At 42.7% G+C, this 22409-nt stretch overlaps 4 protein-coding genes across 8 annotated transcripts in view; all 4 read right to left on the reverse strand.

Annotated features, from left to right (window-relative positions):
• Positions 1-8007, reverse strand: part of stat1a (signal transducer and activator of transcription 1a) — a 14468-nt gene extending 6461 nt beyond the window's left edge. For all 5 annotated transcript variants that reach the window (XR_013771233.1, XM_079236985.1, XM_079236984.1 and 2 more), the window contains exons 1-14: positions 7908-8007; positions 6699-6829; positions 6444-6588; positions 6270-6365; positions 5633-5716; positions 5436-5514; positions 4894-4988; positions 4660-4811; positions 1268-1426; positions 1104-1196; positions 959-1018; positions 852-872; positions 526-616; positions 401-442 (exon numbers count right to left, since the gene is read on the reverse strand). Coding sequence is in view for 4 of the 5 variants with exons in the window: in XM_079236985.1 (XP_079093111.1) it covers positions 401-442; positions 526-616; positions 852-872; positions 959-1018; positions 1104-1196; positions 1268-1426; positions 4660-4811; positions 4894-4988; positions 5436-5514; positions 5633-5716; positions 6270-6365; positions 6444-6588; positions 6699-6826 (1245 nt within the window). In the remaining variant the exon portion in view is untranslated. The remainder of the gene's footprint in view (positions 1-400; positions 443-525; positions 617-851; positions 873-958; positions 1019-1103; positions 1197-1267; positions 1427-4659; positions 4812-4893; positions 4989-5435; positions 5515-5632; positions 5717-6269; positions 6366-6443; positions 6589-6698; positions 6830-7907) is intronic.
• Positions 8008-11327: 3320 nt separating this feature from the next.
• LOC306753147 (growth/differentiation factor 8-like) lies at positions 11328-13599 on the reverse strand (the record flags this gene model as incomplete). Its single annotated transcript, XM_079236997.1, has 3 exons — positions 11328-11708; positions 12324-12694; positions 13272-13599. The coding sequence occupies 3 exons, from the start codon at positions 13597-13599 to the stop codon at positions 11328-11330; spliced, it is 1080 nt and encodes a 359-aa protein (XP_079093123.1).
• Positions 13600-16810: 3211 nt separating this feature from the next.
• On the reverse strand, positions 16811-18433 carry LOC306753153 (uncharacterized protein). The gene is made up of 4 exons (XM_079237005.1): positions 18410-18433; positions 17847-17912; positions 17094-17743; positions 16811-16911 (listed from the first exon to the last, which is right to left on the reverse strand). Exons 3-4 carry the CDS (start codon positions 17693-17695, stop codon positions 16896-16898), a joined length of 618 nt encoding a protein of 205 aa, XP_079093131.1. The 5' UTR covers positions 17696-17743; positions 17847-17912; positions 18410-18433; the 3' UTR covers positions 16811-16895.
• Positions 18434-18983: 550 nt separating this feature from the next.
• Positions 18984-20278, reverse strand: LOC306752957 (uncharacterized protein; the record flags this gene model as incomplete). Its single annotated transcript, XM_079236790.1, has 4 exons — positions 18984-19097; positions 19250-19455; positions 19582-19655; positions 20185-20278. The coding sequence occupies 4 exons, from the start codon at positions 20276-20278 to the stop codon at positions 19082-19084; spliced, it is 390 nt and encodes a 129-aa protein (XP_079092916.1). The 3' UTR covers positions 18984-19081.
• Between the last annotated feature and the right edge of the window lie 2131 nt (positions 20279-22409).

The raw sequence follows: 22409 nt of genomic DNA on the forward strand, positions 1-22409 counted from the left end.
AGTAAAGTATAAGTACTCGAGTGTACTTAATTACAGTACTAGAGTATTTCCATCTTATGTTATTTATACTTCTACTCTACTTCAATTCAGAAGGAAACATTCTACTTTTCACTATTATCCAATAGAATAAAACTCATTCATATTCTACTGGATCTGTAGAACCAATATTCACTTTTAAAGCTAAATTTGACGAATAATACTTCTGTACTTTTGCTATTGAATACATGGCTTTTGCTTGAAGTAGATGGAGTATTTTTTTGGTGTGGTATTGGGAATAAAAACTTATTCCATCCTTTAACATATTAATTTCCGGCCGTTTGCTCGGCTGCCATCTTCCTCCCCTTCTGAGTTATTTCTGTTCTTGAAGATGAAGTATTTCTCTCAGGACTGAAGCTCTCACCTCATTGTTTCTGTTGCCGGCGACCTTCTGCTCCTTCAGTTGCTGCGTGAGGAACCAGAAGAAGTTATTAAAGCACATCTTCCTCCAGATGTTCCAGACGTATAAAACAAGAAATGAAGTCTCACCAAATGTCTGAACTCTGCCGCCAGGCTGCCGTTTGACTCCTCCATGTTCATAATTTTAGTGTTTGTTCCCAAAATATTGAACTTACGAAACCTGACAATCAAAACAACATCAATGTGTTAATTAATTAGGAGCCGTTAATATTTATTACATTTAAATAGGAGGATGAGGGGAAATATTTTAGAATGCATAAAGAATGTTTTTTTCCCTGAGATTATCCCAATTATCTTTACTTATTAAGATAAATAACAATAACAATGGTGGAACTACCTGCATCAGCCTAGTCCCAATATAAATAAATAAAATATATATTGACAGTTAGACGTACCCTTTCTTCTCCGTCACGTCTCTGAGGAGCAGAAGAAGAGTCGGTAAACAACATGTTTAGACAACACAACGTAACGGTTTTATCGTGAGCTCTTGAACGCAGCATACTTATCAAACAGGGCCTTGACTTTGAGCTGGTAGTTGAACTCCTGCAGCTTCACCAGGAATCTGGAACAGGAATAAACATCAGAAAAAAGTCAATAATATTAATAATCATTCAACAGATCAAATAAAACTAGTTTTAGTTTCTTACCGCAGCTTCACGGTGAACTGGACGCCTGTCTTCAGCACCAGGGGTCTCTGGGGGTGGGTGGGCATGCAGGGCTGCCGCTCCACAACCAGAGAGCTACACACACGTCACAGTATTAATCCCTGTTATAGGTTGGATTCCTCATGGATAATCCTGCACTTCCTTACTTGGAGAGCAGGTTCTTGAGCAGCTCCAGGGCCCGGGCCTCCAGGTAGGGCTTCTTCTGGGTGATGGGGTCGCTGTCGTACGTGAACTTCTGCTCCAACTCCTGAAGCTTCTTCAGGTGCTGACGGACCTGCTGGAGACTCTCTGCTACCGATGTGAACCTGCAGGAGGAGGAGGAGGAGGAGGAGGAGGAGGAGGGGGGGGGAGAAGAAGAGAGAGGAGGAAAAAGAAGATGAGAGGAGGAGGAGGAAGAAGAGGAGGAAGAGGGGGGTAGAAGAAGAAGAGAGAGAGTATGAAGGGGGAGGGGTAGTAGTAGTTGTTGTTGCAGTAGTAGTAGTAGTAGTTGTTGTAGTAGTCGTTCTAGTAGTTGTTGTTGTTGTAGTAGTAGTTGTTGCAGTAGTAGTTGTTGTTGTTGCAGTAGTAGCTGTTGTTGTTGCAGTAGTAGTAGTAGTTGTTGCAGTAGTAGTAGTAGTTGTTGTTGTTGTTGTTGCAGTGGTAGTAATAGTTGTTGTTGTTGCAGTAGTAGTAGTAGTTGTTGTTGTTGCAGTAGTAGTAGTAGTTGTTGTTGTTGCAGTAGTTGTTGTTGTTGCAGTGGTAGTAATAGTTGTTGTTGTTGCAGTAGTAGTAGTAGTTGTTGTTGTTGCAGTAGTTGTTGTTGTTGCAGTAGTAGTAGTTGTTATTGTTGTTGCAGCAGTAGTAGTTGTTGTTGTTGCAGTAGTAGTATTTGTTGTTGCAGTTGTTGTTGTTGCAGTAGTAGTTGTTGCAGTAGTAGTTGTTGTTGTTGTTGCAGTAGTAGTTATTGTTGTTGCAGTAGTAGTAGTAGTTGTTGCAGTTGTTGTTGTTGCAGTAGTAGTATTAGTTGTTGTTGCAGTAGTAGTAGTTGTTGTTTTTGCAGTAGTAGTAGTTGTTGTTGCAGTAGTATTAGTAGTTGTTGCAGTAGTATTAGTAGTTGTTGCAGTAGTATTAGTAGTTGTTGTTGTTGTTGCAGTAGTAGTAGTAGTTGTTGTTGCAGTAGTAGTTGTTGCAGTAGTAGTAGTCGTTCTAGTAGTTGTTGTTGCAGTAGTAGTAGTTGTTGCAGTAGTTGTTGTAGTTGTTGCAGTAGTAGTTGTTGTTGTTGCAGTAGTAGTAGTAGTTGTTGCTGTTGTTGTTGTTGTTGCAGTAGTAGTAGTAGTTGTTGTTGCAGTAGTAGTAGTAGTAGTTGTTGTAGTAGTCATTCTAGTAGTAGTTGTTGTTGTTGTAGTAGTAGTTGTTGCAGTAGTAGCTGTTGTTGTTGTTGCAGTAGTAGCTGTTGTTGCAGTAGTAGTAGTAGTTGTTGCAGTAGTAGTAGTAGTTGTTGTTGTTGTTGTTGCAGTGGTAGTAATAGTTGTTGTTGTTGCAGTAGTAGTAGTAGTTGTTGTTGTTGCAGTAGTAGTAGTAGTTGTTGTTGCAGTAGTAGTAGTTGTTATTGTTGTTGCAGCAGTAGTAGTTGCTGTTGTTGTTGCAGCAGTAGTAGTTGTTGTTGTTGCAGTAGTAGTTGTTGTTGTTGCAGTAGTAGTTATTGTTGTTGCAGTAGTAGTTGTTGCAGTAGTAGTAGTTGTTGTTGCAGTAGTAGTTATTGTTGTTGCAGTAGTAGTTGTTGCAGTAGTAGTAGTTGTTGTTGCAGTTGTTGTTGTAGTAGTCGTTCTAGTAGTTGTTGTTGTTGTTGTAGTAGTAGTCGTTCTAGTAGTTGTTGTTGTTGTTGTAGTAGTAGTCGTTCTAGTAGTTGTTGTTGTTGCAGTAGTAGTAGTAGTAGTTGTTGTTGTTGTTGTAGTAGTAGTCGTTCTAGTAGTTGTTGTTGTTGTTGCAGTAGTAGTCGTTCTAGTAGTTGTTGCTGTTGTTGTAGTCGTTCTAGTAGTTGTTGTTGTTGTTGTAGTAGGAGTCGTTCTAGTAGTTGTTGTTGTTGCAGTAGTAGTAGTAGTAGTTGTTGTTGTTGTTGTAGTAGTAGTCGTTCTAGTAGTTGTTGTTGTTGTTGTTGTAGTAGTAGTCGTTCTAGTAGTTGTTGTTGTTGTTGTAGTAGTAGTCGTTCTAGTAGTTGTTGTTGTTGTTGCAGTAGTAGTCGTTCTAGTAGTTGTTGCTGTTGTTGTAGTCGTAGTCGTTCTAGTAGTTGTTGTTGTTGTTGCAGTAGTAGTCGTTCTAGTAGTTGTTGTTGTTGTTGTAGTAGGAGTCGTTCTAGTAGTTGTTGTTGTTGTTGCAGTAGTAGTCGTTCTAGTAGTTGTTGTTGTTGTTGTAGTAGGAGTCGTTCTAGTAGTTGTTGTTGTTGCAGTAGTAGTAGTAGTAGTTGTTGTTGTTGTTGTAGTAGTAGTCGTTCTAGTAGTTGTTGTTGTTGTTGCAGTAGTAGTCGTTCTAGTAGTTGTTGTTGTTGTTGTAGTAGGAGTCGTTCTAGTAGTTGTTGTTGTTGCAGTAGTAGTAGTAGTAGTTGTTGTTGTTGTTGTAGTAGTAGTCGTTCTAGTAGTTGTTGTTGTTGTTGTAGTAGTAGTCGTTCTAGTAGTTGTTGTTGTAGTAGTAGTCGTTCTAGTAGTTGTTGTTGTTGTTGTAGTAGTAGTCGTTCTAGTAGTTGTTGTTGTTGTTGCAGTAGTAGTCGTTCTAGTAGTTGTTGCTGTTGTTGTAGTCGTTCTAGTAGTTGTTGTTGTTGTTGTAGTAGGAGTCGTTCTAGTAGTTGTTGTTGTTGTTGCAGTAGTAGTCGTTCTAGTAGTTGTTGCTGTTGTTGTAGTCGTTCTAGTAGTTGTTGTTGTTGTTGTAGTAGGAGTCGTTCTAGTAGTTGTTGTTGTTGTTGCAGTAGTAGTCGTTCTAGTAGTTGTTGCTGTTGTTGTAGTCGTTCTAGTAGTTGTTGTTGTTGTTGTAGTAGGAGTCGTTCTAGTAGTTGTTGTTGTTGTTGCAGTAGTAGTCGTTCTAGTAGTTGTTGCTGTTGTTGTAGTCGTTCTAGTAGTTGTTGTTGTTGTTGCAGTAGTAGTCGTTCTAGTAGTTGTTGTTGTTGTTGTAGTCGTTCTAGTAGTTGTTGTTGTTGTTGCAGTAGTAGTCGTTCTAGTAGTTGTTGCTGTTGTTGTAGTCGTTCTAGTAGTTGTTGTTGTTGTTGTAGTAGTAGTCGTTCTAGTAGTTGTTGTTGTTGCAGTAGTAGTAGTAGTAGTTGTTGTTGTTGTTGTAGTAGGAGTCGTTCTAGTAGTTGTTGCTGTTGTTGTAGTCGTTCTAGTAGTTGTTCTTGTTGTTGTAGTAGTAGTCGTTCTAGTAGTTGTTGTTGTTGTTGCAGTAGTAGTCGTTCTAGTAGTTGTTGTTGTTGTTGTAGTAGGAGTCGTTCTAGTAGTTGTTGTTGTTGTTGCAGTAGTAGTCGTTCTAGTAGTTGTTGCTGTTGTTGTAGTCGTTCTAGTAGTTGTTGACTCACCAGTTCTGCAGCTGGTCCACACAGGCGTTGGGCGGCCCCCCGATGCAGGCGATCTGCTGCCGCTGCCTCCACTCCGGCAGCTCCTCGGCGGTGAGGTCGGCCAGCAGCGTCTGGGTGACGCTCAGCAGGTCGGTGAGCTGCGTCACCACCTCCTGCCCGCCGGCACACAAACACAGCGTTAGCTCGCCGCCGCTCTGAGGCCTCACCGGTCCTGCATGCTGCCGCGCAGCTCGCCTGCCGCTTGGTCTTCAGGTCCAGGCACATCCTCGCCACCGTCATCTTCTCCTTCTCCAGCTCCTTATCCAGCGTCATGCCGTTCATCTCGTTCTCTGAGGAAACATGAAGAACGCCTTAAAGCCTTAAAGCGAACGCCACATCTTCACCTCGTTACCGCTCTGAAGCCGCTATCTTTGCTCAAAAACAGTGATTTAACCTCTCAGAACACAGGCGCTGCTGCAGCAGTCAGTTAGCTTGTGTTATTGTGTGACTTTGCTGTTTTAAAGGGTCGGTTTAGATTCACCAAAGTCTCACAATAACTCAAAAAAACTAACAGATGGAGGCAGCAGCAGCAGCTCCTGTTCTGAGAGGTGAAATTACTGTTTACATCAATGGAGTCTGGTTGCTTTGAATAGAGCTGAGATAACGGCTTCAGTTCCCCGTCAGAAAGTTGGAGATTAAAATATTCTGACTCAAGAAAACAGAATAATAGTTTCCTCCTTTCCCCCAAGTTGTGGCTATTGTGAACCCATAAACAGCTTTGACAGACATCTTCTCACCTCTGTTCTTCAGAGTGTTGACTTTGAAGTCGTACTCGTCCTGCAGCTCTTCAAGGTTCTTTATGTTCTGATCTGCCACCTGAAGAAGAACAACAGTTGAAAAGGAATTCATTCATGACATTTTAGCCTTTTAGCCGTAGAGGAAGACAAACTAATGTGCATCTGGTGTCACATGACGTCTTCTTCCACAGTCTCACCTGGACTCGGTCCTTCATCTCCTTCACCTTGTTGTCCAGCTTCTGCTTCTCCACCACCATGGCCGACACCGCGCCCTCGCCCTCCTGCTGCAGACGGGAACGTTATTCTACTTGTAGTCAGAAATAAACACAGAAGATCTAGAAAAGGAACCCATTAAAACCAAAGTAAATATTTATTTATCATGCATTTATTATTGGAAACTTTATTCTTCATATCTGCTGAGGCCCAATTAAAAGCAGATATGTTATTATAATGTATTTATTATAATGCATTTAATTTCTTATAATGTATTTATTATAATGTGTTTAATTTATTATAATGTATTTAATTTCTTATAATGTATTCATTAGAATGGATTTAATTTCTTAGAATGTATTCATTAGAATGGATTTAATTTATTAGAATGTATTTATTATAATGCATTTAATTTATTAGAATGTATTTAAATGTATTTATTAGAATGTGTTTAATTTATTAGAATGTATTTATTAGAATTTATTTTACCTATATTTAGAGCCAACTTGCAAAGCCATTCCTAAAACTATTCAAGGATTATTATTTTTTTGAAGCGATACAAATGTGTGAATGTGTGAAATAATTCAAACGTTTACAAGCCGGTGCCAGAAGGAGTTTCACCTCGGTGTCTTTGGCGTTTTCCAGGATCTTCTTCTCCTCCTTCAGGTTCCTGGAGATGATCATGGCCATGTGGACCGGGTCTTCCTGGAACCGATCCTGCAGAGACAGTCAGAGTTTAGCACACAGCTGCCACGCGCCACGAGGTTCAGGCTCCGGCCCGGCGGGGATTCGAACCTGCAGGTTCCTCTTGATCTTGCGGATGTTGTGCTGCAGCAGGAAGTTGTTGTCCAGGGCGAAGCGGCCGTGCTGGTCGTCCAGCTGAGCGAGGAGTTCGTGGAACCGGACGGTGGCCAGAGAGTCCTGGACCGCCACCGTGTCCCTGAGGAGGCAGCGCACACAGAACTACTACACAGACGCTCATTATTCAGCTGCTTATATATTGATCATGCGCCTCTCAGGGGAGAACTTTATTTAAAAAGGTCTTCTCACCAGTCGATGCTCTCGATCCACTTGCTTAGGTACTGCCGGATGTCCATGGGGAACGAGTCGTCGTACAGCTGGTCCACCTGCTCCAGGTACTTGCAGTCCAGCATCTGGAGCTGGCCCCACTGCGCCATCTTCTGGTGAAGGACAGCAACAACAGGAGGATGCAGGGTTCAGCAGACTTAATGCTTTGAATGCACTTCCTGCGGTTGTTTATTTTCAGTGCAAAAGACTTCAGAAATCAGAAAAGGCTGACTGCGAAATTATTATGGGCTGTCATTTCGCAATTTCGTTTCTAGATGCATTTACTGTCGACAGGAAAGTCCAACATCTAAGACTTTAAAGTGTATTTTTGACAAAAATACTAATATCCTGAAAAAGAAAGAAGCAGATTTGACTTATTCTTGCAATTCCAAACATTAAAATAGTCTCACAACTACAACTGATCATAAAACATGATTTTGTTTCCGCTAAACGAGAAAAAAGGATATTGTTGCATCAAACTCCATCCACATCGTTTTTGAAATGTTCAAACTCAACGTTATTATTATTATTATTATTATAATAATAAGGTGAAAAGGGTGTGTGTAGAAGAAGTCGATAGGTTTCGTATTCCCCAATAATATCACTGCCTCCAGCGTTAGTCGTCAAACGTCCCACGGCAGAGATCGTCCCTGAACACATCTCGCCACGCCAGCTTCCGTGAAGAAATCAAACTTTTTATGGGTTTCTTCTAAATTGCCACGAATACCGCGCGTCATAGCACACAACACATGACGTCATCCACATGGTTATTTGTCACTGGTGAATTCGGGCTACATGTGATTCGTCTGGTGCAACGTATTAGATAAATAAACTACAATAAATTACAACATCTGGGACAAGTTGGCAGCTGATAAATCACACACACATACACGCACACACACACTCTGTAACGACCAGAGGACCCTGAAGAACACACACGCACGCACACACGCACACACACGCACGCACGCACGCACGCACAAGTGGTAGGCGGTGACGGATTGAGTTAAAAACTTTGCCAAGTTGAATTGAGATAAACAATAACGCAGAGACTCGTCGCTGTGGTTTAATGCTTCCTTAAGAGTGAAACTAACGCGACGCACTGCTGTACGTTAGCGGTCCGTTAGTGTGCAGAGTTACAACAGATAGCGGGTTTTGTCACTTCGTGGGGAAGTCATTGTTTACACTTACCTTTTATTCAGAGGAAACGTGCACAATTTCTGCCGGAAATGTAATTTTTATTCCAAAAAAGGCTTTCCAAAACTGAGCGACACCTGCACCAAGAAGCTTCTCAGCCTTCTTCTGCTACTGTACTGTGCGGAAAAAGCTTCAGCCAATCACAGCGTAGGCTTCGCAAAATGTGTCCGCCCCTTTGCTGGGGACAGCCAATCAGAACGAGGAAAACGGCTGTTGCGTCAGTTAGCAGATGTACCCATAATAACAAATATACAAATAATGTTTTTTAAGTTTTTTTTAACGTTATAAGCACAAGATTAAGAAAAAACATGTGTTTATTTTTTTCATACAATCTAAAGGTTCTGAATCACGTACAGAAGTATTATTGATGTGTTTTTTAAGCAGAGTAATGCAGTTTCCGGGGGAGTGAAGCCAATACTCGGAAGAGCACACAGTGACCACGTGCTTTCAAAGAAAGAGAAACTAAGTCTGAAACTGAAACCCACGTTATGACGAAATCAGTTTGTGAATGACTACTTTGACATTCAGGAAAATATTCCAAAAATATATGATTGGAAAATAAGACTTTATTTCTCAAAATCAAGAAATATTAGACAATAAAAAAACAGTACTACACACTTTTTCGACAGGTGAGTGTCAGATATGCTCTCAATAACAATAATACTTCTACAACTACTACTATTACTACTACTACTACTATTAATAATAATAATAATAATAAGACACCTAATCATGTTAATAATAATAATAATAATAATAATAAGACACCTCTAATAAATGTGGAGTTTGCAAGATGATTAACAGGCTAGAAAACAATTAACTCTGAGTTCTGCTTCCAAAGTTTATATTGTTATGCTTCATAAATTTGTGTTTTTGTGAAAAAATTTAATTGCGTAACCTTTTGGATTCTGAATTTCTCTGAAAATGAGACACTCTGAAAAAGTTTTAGGTGAAAACCAATAACCCATTGACTCTTATTTAACGTGAGAAAAAAAATATGAATATTTTGTTCAGAAAAATTATGTAAATATTAAAAAATACCCCCAAAATCGGAACAATTTACGAATGCATTCAAGTATGTTAGTTTACTCACCAAAACATGACCCAATATGTGATAAAACTGTTATTCATGCATATATATGAGTAATAATACTTCAACTGACAAGTCGTGTGCAGCTGTGGTAGACACAGAGTTTGAAGTACATTAATGATTAATTATACACATATAGAGAACTTACATGTCACTTTAGATGCATTCACAGGTGGCATAAAGGTAAAGTTCTTACCAACTGCATTTGGAAACAATACACAATGTCGCCACCTAGTGGCAGAAATAAATAACACTTTTAATATATATTTGACGCACATCATTAAACAGAAACCTTTAGATCTGACAGATTACAGCTTGTGTAGAAGCATATTTCACAAAACACTGATCCCAGTGAGACTAAAACCTCATCTTTGTGTTTAAAGATGCTTATTCTCTACAACCGGTGACCATGTCCCATGCATTCAGGCCATCTTTGCAATTTTCTGAGAGAAATTCAACTTGCAGAAACTTGAAACATCCTCAAAGTATGTTTGCACCTAACATGATCTGTATTAGTGACAATGAGATTTTAAAGTCACATGTTAATGCATGGAAATGCATTAAACTGATGGTGCGTTCAAAGACACAAAGAAGCAGAGTGTCCTTGAATGCACCATCCCATACACTCACACCACATTGTAAGTGGTTTAATGAACTCATCGTTTATCTTTAGAGATAAATAGCAGAACAAACTTTGTAATTCATCTAAGCAGTCAGAAATGCAACATACAACACATAGTATATATACTGTATATACAAAATATCCACCTTTACATGTCATTTATGAAATTTATTATGATTTAAAATGTCATTAAGTGGTGTAATTCTGCTTTTTTCATTTCCTCTAGTGGATTAATTTGCCTTATCTAAAGAAAACTATCCGTTTTGTAGAGATACAATTGAGGAAAGAAGAGGATTAAACCCCTCTTCTTTTGCAGGAAAACAAACCAATGTGCACGCAATAACTTGACTGCACATGTTGTTCACTGCAGAGCCACAAACGTGAAACTGTGTCACTCGTGGACGTTCTGTTCCAACAGCAGAACAAAGACTTTTGGGTCAGAAGCCCCCGTGAAGCACAACAACAGTCAGGACATCTGCACTTGGCTTCAAATCGAGTTCAACCCTCCCTCTGAGATCGCAGTTCCTGCCCTCGCGTTGTCATTGGCTGATGGAACCAAAACTTTGTTGGCGGTTTTATACACTATTTCATAAGTCATGGGGTGATTTTAGGATCTGAAACAACCCTTTGACATAAAAGCTGGTTCAGATTTTCTTCAGGTTTTTGCTCCATGGGAGGAAAGTTAGGGTTATAGTTTGAGTTGGGAGGCATGCAAATATCAAATATATGTATTATTATTCCCCAAAGGCAACAAAATATATAAGTTTGACCTATAAACCACCACAGCTGAATGCCAAAGAAAGTGTTGAAGTGCCATCTCCAGCTGCAGTTCTTCTAATGTCCACTAGGTGCTGCTCCACTCTGACTCTGACCGAGGAAAATTATTGTGTCTCGAACCAGAATTTAACTTAACGCCACCTACAATGTTATTTTAGTTGACCTCCTGTGGTTCAGTGACGTAGAAGTGCACTCTGAGGCGTGTTGGTACGCTGTGACATCACTGTGACATCACTGTGACATCACCGTCAGGTGTTGCTACAGGTGCAACGAAGCACACTTCTGCGAAATATTTCTTTTCAGTTTGGTGTCGATTTACTCTTTAACCTGCAAATGTGTAGTGAATGAACGCTAAAAAACAGGAAGAAGAGAGATGGAAAAATGGCAGAGAAGAAGAAAGAACATTTCAACATCCTGCAACCTTTAGGCCTCGAGGATAGGAGGCAGTGAACTGTGTTTGGCTACAAGAAAACCTCACAGATGAGACTCGCCTTGATTGACAGGTCTCTTGTGGGGGTCGTCAACTCACTGAACTCTCTTGAGAACAGATCACAGCGAGGAGTTTGCAAACAAGTGTTGGGACACAGAAGGGCGACCTGTCAGCCCAGAGTCATTTGGTTAATGTTTTTCAAAATAAAGGCGCACGTGGAAGACGCCCTGTAGGCTTTGCTCTGGTCAAGGCTCAACCCAGGACACACTTTCATAAGATAAGAGGATCTCTGTTGCGCTTTTATCACATTTAGTTGGTCATCTCTTCTCATCTAATTTTAGTTGTTGGATGAAAGCACAAAGTATAAAACTCTAAACAACTTATCCTTTGGAATTCTCCAGACTTGTCTTTCATGTTGCTGTGACTAAGTGTAGCTTTTTAATAAAATACAGAATGTTGCACAACTCGTTGTGCAGACGAAGCTTCCTCCTGTCCTCAGGAGCAGCCGCAGTGGTCGACCACCATGGACGGTATCTTTCCGTAGATGATCTGCTCCTTGCGGTTGAAGTAGAGCATGTTGATGGGCGACATCTTGGTGGGCGTGCAGCAGGGCCCCGCTGTGCCCCGCGGGTTGGCCTTGTTGACCAGGTGTGCGTGCGGGTACTGCTGCAGGTGCATGAACTCGCACTCTCCCGAGCAGTAGTTGGCCCGGTAGCGTTTGGGCGCGATGATCCAGTCCCAGCCGAACTCCTCGAAGTCGACGGTGAGCGGGTAGCGGCAGCAGCGGGTCTCTGCGGACTCCTCGTCGCAGTTGAGGCCCGAGTCGCGGCGAGACCTCTTGGGGCTGTCGAGGATCTTCACTTCGATGAACGGTTGCTGGAAAGAGATTGAAAATGTACCAGCGAGGCCACAGACAACCCGGATCTCCGGTGACCCTCCAGGGTCCATGTGCGGTTGCAGTTTAGTTACCGTAAAATTTGGGTTATAAGCCTCTACTTTTTTTTCTCAACTTTTACCCGTGCGGCTTAAATATCGGTGCGGCTGATTTGTGGAAAAAGTTCACCCACTGACGATGCCACCATGCTCACCCAAGGAGGCGCGATGGAAAACAGATCAGCACTACAGGTCAGCGCTAGCTCGCGAGCTAGCAACGCAATCTAGAAACGCAATCTAGAAACACAATCCTCCTCCACCTTCACAACCCTAGCTTGCGAGTTAGCAGCGTGAGCTAGCAGCGCGACCTAGCAGTGCGACCTAGCAGCGCGAACTAGCAGCGCGACCTAGCAGCGTGACCTAACAGCGCGAGCTAGCGGCGCAAACTAGCAGCGCAAGCTAGAAGCGCAAGCTAGCGCTGTGGATGTGGTGGGAGAGGCAGGGATGGTGGGAGAGGCTAGCTCGCGAGCTAGCGCTGACCTGTAGATGTGGCTAATAAAAGGGTGCGCCTTATAACCCGCATTTTACGGTAAATGTATTGATTTGTTGTGCACTCACCAGTCCTTCCTCTCCGGGCTCGGCTGAGGTGACCACCAGATCTTCGCCGTTGGAGTTGTAGGCGTTGATCTCGATGCCATAATTGGTCTCCGGCTGCCGCAGCCAGGCCTGCAGCAGAGACTTGATGTCAATGCTCTGCCAGGAGCCGGCGCCGGCGTCGGCGTCGATCTTCAGGGAGCGGACTCTGACCCGGGTGCTGTTCCCCTCCTTCCCGGGTTTGAGCCGAGAGATCTGCAGGAAGACGGTGGTGACCGCGTCGGCCGGTCGCAGGTGAACCCACAGCTGAGCGCGCAGCATGTTTTTGGGTTGAATCTTTGGACTGAGGCTGAAGAGACAACAAGAGGACAGCTCGTCCTGGGCAATCGGATTAGCTGGAAGAATTTATCAAAATGTTAAAATGTTAAACAACTGGTCTAACTCTTCAAGAGCAAGACATGTCAATACTGCTCAACAGATTAGCATCAAATTTGCTGTAAATATGTTTGATCCCCAGAGGATGAACCTTATTTATTTTGGTGAATTTAAACTTTTACACAGTGACAGCAAAGGCTGCTGGATAATAAATACCCATCATTATTCTCCCACTATGGCATTCAAGTTCAGCATTTATTATTACTTCACCCAAGTTAATTTATTTTTATTATAAACCATTTGATTTAATTTGCAGAAATATTTTTGCAAACAATACTTCGTGGATTTTAAGTACCAACATCTCTTCTTCAAAATCACAATGCTGTCAGTATTTTGGGGATTAAAGGACACCATTAAACTATGAAACTATTTTTGTTCAGATGGATATAAATCATTATAAAAGTCGTTGACGCATACACTCGGTCCTGTTAGTGCGTGTCGACTTGGAAACCAACTTTACGCACAGGATTTACGCACGACGAGGAAAAGAGGTGCAGAGCAAAGCAGAGGAAAGTAGGAGGGTTTTGGTTAAGTTACGCTTGGTGGCCATGGTGATGATGGTCTCCGTCGTGGCGTGGTCCTCGTCCTCCACCCGCGGGTCGTACTGGTCCAGGAGCTGCGTCAGAGGAGGCGCTTTGGGGAGCATCTGGCGGATCATGTCCCGGCTGATGTTGGGAGCCTGCTCGAGCCGCAGGATACTGAGGATCTGGGACTTGATGCTGTGGAGCCGCATCTGCTTGCTGTACTCCCGGAAGTCGCAGGCCGAGCATTGCTCCCCGCTCTCCGCCAGCAGCTTGGAGGTCTGGTTCACCTCCACGGACCAGCTCGCAGGGAAGAAGACGGCCAGGCCGAGGAAGAGGAGCATCCTGGAGAAGAAGAGGCCAGTGCGGGACGCTGTCTCATATGAGTCTGTCCTCCGGCCTCCGGACCTTATGATTGGCTGCTGAGGATCTTTTTTTAATCAGAAGGGAGATTTAAAGAGGTAGCAAGATTTCACAATATATATTGTCTTCAATAAATGAAGCCTGAGTATAGACGGTTATTTGAAGGACTAACTAGTCATTTTACCACTGAATTCATTTCATTTAACTTTATTAGTGTAATTTATTTTATTTAATGATGAGTTTTCAAATATGGTATTGGTATCTACCAATACCATATTTGAAAACTCATCATTAAATAAAATATGATGAGCCTGATATGACACTGACATTCTGTTTTTATATTTCCAACAAGAGAGAACTGGAGAAAAATGTTTGTTTACATGTAAAAAAGTTCAAAGCAAAAAATGTAAATATTCTGTCTGAGACTAATTTTGTTTAGTTTCATTATATAATTGTATATATTATGTGTATGTTGCATGAAGTTCAACTTCTTATTTCTCATCATGCATATACTGAATTATGAACATTGCAGCTACAAACTTATTCAGAATATATTGACTGCATGACTGCAATTTGCAAATTGACTTGTTAGCTTAAATTGAACATTTAAATAGCCAAACTTGAACCCTAATTAGTCTGCCTCCATGCAGCAACCCCGTGGATAAACCCTTAAATTACTAACATAGAAACCTGAAGAACAAGACGCTGAAACACATTTTTCAGGAATGCATGTTTTACTGGCGGACCTGCTCCTCCCACCGACCTGCACCAGCAGGGAACTGGTTCAGGTCTGAAGGTTGTCAGTACCTAAGTACCTGCAGCGAGTCCAGAGAGGAGCTGCACCACCGAGCAGAGGGTTAGACATTAAAAACACCTCAATATATTTAAATAATATCGTCTACTGTGGCGCTGCATAGTTCATAAAGTGTTTTCTTTTTACATAAAGTTGTCTTGATACAACACAGGAACACATTATTCTTCTTGTTCTAATATATTAATCTTTTTCTAAATATTCTTTTAATGACGGCTAATCTAGCAAAGTCTGTTGGATGTTCATGCGCTTTATGTTTTATTATCTATTGGACACAGATGACCTTTTAGACTAGATGCTCTTGATTTTACTGTTAGTGGGTAAACAGAAGCCTGCAGGTGATGTCACCTTGTTTTGGGGGAAACACCTTGTGAGAGAGTGTGGAACATATTTGTGATGGTCTTTCTGTTCTGCAGTGATGGAAATGATCAGCAGGTGACCGTTCCAGTTGAGATAGGATGTAATGAGTCGAGATGCTGGTCTGGGGACCGCTCGCACAAACAGAAGGAGGACAAAGAAGAAGAGGGGGAAAGCAAAGCGTTCTTAACGGATGTGAAGGAGACCAAACGTTCAGCTGGCTCAGAGGAGACGCCGGCTGATGGAGGTTTGGTGACACTTCCTCCAGTCAGCAAACCGGTGCTGGATTTTGCCCAGAGGATGTCGGAGGATATCGTCGCTCAGGCTCTGCAGCTCTGCTGGGAGGCGGCGATCCACAGCGAGGAGTGGCCTTTCATCGACACTAAGTGTGAATATGTGATATGAACCAGGACTTAAAACTGCACCTCAATGTGTTCACATCCTGCTGTCTGAACACAAATGCTGGAGGAATGTTGAGTCCCCGTCTCCAACATGTCCTTATTTTGGAGCTTGAGCTCTAAGTGTTGTACATGTATGACGGTTAAACCTGCTCTCAGCAGCGTGTGGCGAATAAAACAGTAACTTTCTCAATCAAACAGGGGGAAAAGTGTCATTTGGCAGGTGTGATGTTTACCATGCTGGTTCCTGCTGATATTTACTACAGAACACACCCGAGGCTGATGGGATGTCATTAGTTCTGCAGGTGTTTGGTCATACACCAAAGTTTAATTGGCATGCTGATGAGGGATGAGCTCGCAAAAAGTGTGACACCACAAACAGAAACAAATTGAGTGCCAACACAAAATAATTGCCGTGTGCATGAGGTCAAAAGGTCAACAAAACTCCCAGAGGAGAAAGTGTAAATGAAGAAAACATGGCTTTCTCCAAATGTCTTTATAACAAATGCTGAAATCTAAACACATCATCTGAAGCAGGTTTTGTTTTGTTCAGTGAGAAAATGACATCTGTTGAACAGGACGACCTTGTTTCCAGCCAGAGGTCATCCGGGGTTTCCTCCTCTGGCTTCCACGCCTCTTTCAGCGTCAGAGGAAGAAAACCAGTTCAACTTCCCTTTGGTCACATGGAGAAACGGGATCGTCTTATTGGAGGAGATGCAAACTAAAAATACTACATTCAGTATTTTCAACGATAAGATCTTTGTGTATTTTTCAGAATCCTTTTGTTTTCAGGCAAAACAACGAATTATTAATCTATTTTGTTAGCATTATTTTGTTAAATGAATTCAGTTTATTACTGATAATAAAATGATTATCTTTGAATATGCGACTCCTTTCAATCCTCCCTTTCACCTGGAGATGCACCTCCCACATGTCACCTCCCACATGTCACCTCCCACAATTCACCTCCCACATGTCACCTCCCACCTGGCACCTCCCACCTGTCACCTCCCACATGTCACCTCCCACCTGGCACCTCCCACCTCCCACCTGTCACCTCCCACCTGTCACCTCCCACCTGTCACCTCCCACCTGGCACCTCCCACATGTCACCTCCCACCTGGCACCTCCCACCTGTCACCTCCCACCTGGCACCTCCCACCTGTCACCTCCCACCTGGCACCGCCCACATGTAACCTCCCACCTGTCACCTCCCACCCGGCACCTCCCACCTGTCACCTCCCACCTGTCACCTCCCACCTGTCACCTCCCACCCGGCACCTCCCATCTGTCACCTCCCACCTGTCACCTCCCACCTGTCACCTCCCACCCGGCACCTCCCACCCGGCACCTCCCACATGTCACCTGAACCGCCACCCAGAGATGCTGGCGGCGGACTCGTTGTACTGAGGTGTGTTATAGTCACTCAGCTCATATAAATAACATTATTTTATACATCTCAAATGTTCTTAATTCTACGAAATGCATACAAAAATACGAGGGACAGAAACTAAATCTAAAAGCTCCGTGATTTCCAAACAATTCATCTTCCTGAAACAGGGAAGTCTTTCTCTGTCACTTCAAACCTCCACACAGCTGCTGGAAAAATACGGACGTACAACATCATGTTTTTCAGAGTGTTTTATTTCATAAGAGTGCAGAAATACAGCATTGACCGTTGGCAGGAGGAGTCTCACTGGACGCGTGGCGGTCAGCGAGTCTGCTGACTTCAAGACAAGAGAAGAACGTTTCATTAAACACTTCAAGAGAATTCACCTTGACTACACAGAGCTCCTCCTGGACACAGACATTTCTGATGGGGAAAAACTAAAACGGTTCCGTGTTTGGCTAAAAGGTTTGTGTCAAAGAGAAAAAGTTTAACAGACTTTTACTTGACTTTGCATTTCACCTGTGTTCGTCAGTGCCCGCCATGACCATGACCATGACCTCCCCCATGACCATGACCACGACCACGACGATGACCTTTCCTTTTCCCTTTCCCGCGATGTTTTCTACAACGGCCACCATGCCCGTCACTGCTGCTGCTGCCACTGCTGCTGTCACTGCCGCTGCCACTGCCGCTGCCACTGCCCCCGTCCTCTCCATGGCGGCCTTTACCGTCCCCTCCATGGCGGCCTCCACGGCGACGCCCTCCATGGCAGTCTTTATCGTCATCTCCTTGGCGGTCTTTACGGTCATCTCCATGGCGGTCTTTACGGTCATCTCCATGGCGGTCTTTATCGCCATCTCCATGGCGGTCTTTATCGTCATCTCTATGGCGGTCTTTACGGTCATCTCCATGGCGGTCTTTATCGTCATCTCTGTGGCGGTCTTTATCGTCATCTCTGTGGCGGTCTTTATCGTCATCTCTGTGCCGGTCTTTATCGTCATCTCTATGGCGGTCTTTACGGTCATCTCTATGGCGGTCTTCACGGTCATCTCCGTGGCGGTCTTTATCGTCATCTCTATGGCGGTCTTTACGGTCATCTCCGTGGCGGTCTTCACGGTCATCTCCGTGGGGGTCTGCTTCAGGCCAAAAGCCGGCAGTCCCCTGATCTCCTGATTTGGGGTATCAAGAATAAAGCTACAATTTCTAGAAAAAAAATGACGTGAAAGTTCTGCCTCTGGATGAACGTAAGAAGAGATGAACTGCATATCTTACCTTTTGAAGAGCCGAACATGTTGTGTTGTTATTCTTTGTCGTAGATACTTCCTGAATGGCACAGTACTAGATAAAAGAAAACAGAGAGGTGCCGGTTAACGTTTAAGAGAAACCAGTTTGACCGCATCAAGAAAAACAAGCAGGTGAATCAGGTGAAATCTTTATATCTGCAAGTGAGTTCCTTCAAGTTTGGAAAAGACTTAAATTGCTGCAGAACTTGTTCAAACATGCGAGAATGATTCTTTTCTCAGTGTGTTTAGTTTAGTTTAGTTTAGTTTGAAAAAATAAAAACTTTGTTCCAGATGTGGGCTTTGACAGGAAGCCTTTGGTTGTCTGTAATGTTCTGCCCGTCTTCTCTAAGCAGCTGTTCAATGTCACACTACAATTAACTAGAACATATTAATTTGTTTTTATCAAAAAGTGACAAAATAAGTTACTTGAAACCTGCTAATTAATCTGAACTTGTTTTATTTAATGAAATCTCGAAATTCTGCAGAAAATACTTCCAAAAGTTTGAGGTGAAAACCTCTTTCCCCAGATAGAAGATTAAACTGCGCACTCACCTGAGACGATGCAGTCAACGACTGTCAGAGATGATGCACGGAGATTAAAAAGTACCTCAGGTGTCTCAGCGCCTGCATTCCTGCCCCATGACATCACTGCATGAGGCGTTTGCTGCATTTGGTCCTCAGCCAAACTAAAAACCTGTCTGTGCTTCATTAAAGAGATCAATCACGTGATCAATGGGTTCTTTCTCTCTGGACGTCCGGAGTGAGACGATCAACAAACACGTTGACCTGCAGGCCTGATGACCAGAGGGCAACCTGTCCTCATCATTGGCCCTTTGAGGTACTTGTACTTTACTCTAGTATCCTTCTGCTCCACTAGTTCTTACATTATTACTGCACATGCACAAATGCATTGTAATGTACTATTGATAAGTAAGATGAGACTTTAAATTCACAAGATAAAGAATATAAAGTAATTCTCCAACATGCATCAGAAAGACGAGGGACAGAAACTAAATCTAAAAGCTCCGTGATTTCCAAACAATTCATCTTCCTGAAACAGGGAAGTCTTTCTCTGTCACTTCAAACCTCCACACAGCTGCTGGAAAAATACGGACGTACAACATCATGTTTTTCAGAGTGTTTTATTTCATAAGAGTGCAGAAATACAGCGTTGACCTTTTTCATTGCACAAAGGCAGGAGGAGTCTCACTGGACGCGTGGCGGTCAGCGAGTCTGCTGCCTTCAAGACAAGAGAAGAACGTTTCATTAAACACTTCAAGAGAATTCACCTTGACTACACAGAGCTCCTCCTGGACACAGACATTTCTCGGATCCCATCGCTCAGAGTAAGAGAACAAGTTTAACAGGCTTTTAATTGTCTTTGTATCTCACCTGTGTTCATCAGTGCCCGCCATGACCTTGACCATGACCTTAACATTTCTTGCCGCCCCTGCAGCCCTGACCAGAACCTTGAGAGCCTGGGTTCTCTGGCTTGCGTCCTTCGCTCTGGCAACCGGGTTCTTCAGGCTTGCCTCCTTTGTCTCCCTTGCATCCCTTGTCTCCTGCTTCCTGGCATTGCTCAGAGCGGCCTTCTGCTTCTGGAGCGCCAAACAGAATCAAATAAAGAGGATTTGTTTTAAGAATAAAGCTACAATTTCTAGGAAAGATGGCATGAAACTTGCGTCTCTGGATGAACGTAAAAGGAGATCAACTGCGTATCTTACTTTCTTTTGGGTCTTTGGGTGGCATTGTGTGCTGTTGTTCTTTGTGGTAGATGCTTCCTTAATGACGCAGGATACTAGATAAAAGAAAGCAGGGAGGTGCCGGTTAACGTTTAAGAGAAACCAGTTTGACAGTTTGACCTCATCAAGAAAAGCAAGCAGGTGAATCAGGTGAAAACGTTGTATCTGCAAGTGAGTTCCTTCAGGTTTGGAAAAGACTTAAATTGCTGCAGAACTTTATGAAACATGTGAGAATGATTTCAGTTTAGTTTTTAATGCAACACTGGTTTGCTTCTTTTCTCAGTGTGTTAAGTTTAGTTTAGTTTGAACAAATAAAAACTTTATTCCAGATTTGTGTTTTTACAGGAAGCCTTTGGTTGTCTGTAATGTTCTGTCTCTCTTCTCTAAGCAGCTGTTCAATGTCACACTAAAATTAACTAGAACATATCATTTTGTATCAAAAAGTGACAAAATAAGTTGCTTGAAACCTGCTAATCAATCTGAACTTGTTTTATTTAATGAAATCTCAAAATCTGGAAAAGATACCTCCAAAAGTTTGAGGTGAAAACCTCTTTCCCCAGATAGAAGATTAAACTGCGCACTCACCTGAGACGATGCAGTCAACGACTGTCAGAGATGATGCACGGAGATAAAGAGGTACCTCAGGTGTCTCAGCGCCTGCATTCCTGCCCCATGACATCACTGCATGAGGCGTTTGCTGCATTTGGTCCTCAGCCAAACTAAAAACCTGTCTGTGCTTCATTAAAGAGATCAATCACGTGATCAATGGGTTCTTTCTCTCTGGACGTCCGGAGTGAGACGATCAACAAACACGTTGACCTGCAGGCCTGATGACCAGAGGGCAACCTGCCCAGGGCCCTTCTTCTTCTTCTTCTTCTTCTTCTTCTTCTTCTTCTTCTTCTTCTTCTTCTCTTCTTAACAGGTTCTTTCGAGATGAGTCCGTTCTGATCAGAATCGATCGCCAGCGATCGGCGTTCAATGCATGCCTGTTAGATTTGTGTCCGACTTGCTCTGACGTCATGCACACGTGGGCGACAATAATCTCACGAGAGCAAGGCGGCCGCCGATTTTAGAGCCAGGCGCCGCAGTAGCTCTCCAACGACTGCGTGGCCCAGTGCATGATGGGAAACGCCTGGCTGTCCCACATCAGAGAGCTGATTGGCTCTTAGATCTGACAGCAAACACCACGTGTTGGAGAAAATTCTTATTTTATGTGTAGTTTAATACTTAACGCTGAATTGTTGACTATTCGTCTCATGTTTGATCTAAAAACACATCTTGTGTGATTGATAATACAAAATCGTATTTATACAACACATATCTAAACCAGTAGTAATGTATTTCACAGGCAGACATAAAAAAGAACAAAGGATGCAGCTACACATACATTTCTACATAAATATAGATATTTATAAACACATATGAATAAATCATAGAATAAATCAGAACGAGGTCTGTAAACTACAAGTAGCCTACAGATCGGAACTAACAGGAAGTCATTTTTTCTGTGACTTCCTGTGTTTACTTTGAAGGCAGCTGAAAACTGTCCGACTTGATCACAATTTATTGTCAACGCCTCCTGATGATGATGATGATGATGATGATGATGCCTCTGAAACAAAGCTTCTTCTTCTTCTTCTTCTTCTTCTTCTTCTTCTTCTTCTTCTTCTTCTTCTTCTTCTTCTTCTTCTCCTTCAGTGTGCATTGGCGGTTGTCTGACCCTCTCAGATGCTCTCTACTGCCCCCACTGGACAGTGTGCATATTGTGAAACCTTCCTGTCTGCTGGTCGGTGCAGGTGAAGAAGCGCGTGGACAGTTCCGTGCACGCGGCCGACATGCGTGCGTGTTCATGCTCTGCAAGTCAGCGGGCTGCAGTTGGAGGTGATGGGAGTTGCTCTATGAAGTACTTTATGAGGTACTTTATGAAGTACTGAAGAGGGTAACACCACGTGGTCACGCTGCAGAGGACGAGAGGCTCGTGCACGCGCACCACCTGTTGGAGCTTCACCTGTTCCGGAGGTTTGTTGTTGTTTGTTGTTGTTTGTTGTTGTTTGTTGTCCAGAAGACTTGAAAATCAATAACACTCAGATATTACAGTTTCTTCTGGGAGTTAAATAAATAACAACGATCTTATTAATAATCAGCTCCATCTGCTGTAAACACACCGATCTGCATGACGTATGACTGCATGGCGTTTTGTAGTGACGCTCATTTATAACTTATATTTCAGGCTAGTTTAACAAAAAGAAGTCTGGTTTAGTAGATTCAACAGAGTTTTTTGTCTGATTTTGAATAAATATTTAACTTTAAAAGCCACAAGAATCCTTCACATGTGAAAACAAATTACATTGTGTTTTTTTGTGTGTGTTTTTTATCACAATTTTAAATATAAAGTCACTTTGTATTTTTTATGAACATTTAGTCGTAATTCAAACCTTGTACAGAAGATCAGGGCATTTCATTATCAATTCATCTCCCAATGATCTTCATTCATTTTTGGTTTATAAAATGTGAGAAAATAGAAAAAGTTCATATTGAAATGTGTTGTTTTCATAAAGATATTGACTTTGATGCAAACAGATGTCCTACATCAACTAATCATGATGTTTAGCCTTGATGGGCCAAACCTCCTGCTGTGTCTCTGTGTTCCTGTGGGGACTCATCTATGACTGAAGGACTCTTCTGAATTAAATTGTGATATATTTGGGAATGTTTTCCAACATAAATGCTGAATCCTGCAGAGTGCCGATGGAGCACCAGGCCGGAGGCGTGGCCTGCAGGGACGCCCCGAGAGCCTCAGCAGGAGGGAT

This window comes from Taurulus bubalis, assembly GCF_910589615.1.
Source record: "Taurulus bubalis genome assembly, chromosome: 21".
Lineage (NCBI taxonomy): Eukaryota > Metazoa > Chordata > Actinopteri > Perciformes > Cottidae > Taurulus > Taurulus bubalis.

What these genes read in the sequence shown, in the direction of transcription:
- LOC306753153 (XM_079237005.1), bottom strand. Translation starts at nt 17,695, where the DNA reads ATGACCGTGAAGACCGCCACGGAGATGACCGTAAAGACCGCCATAGAG.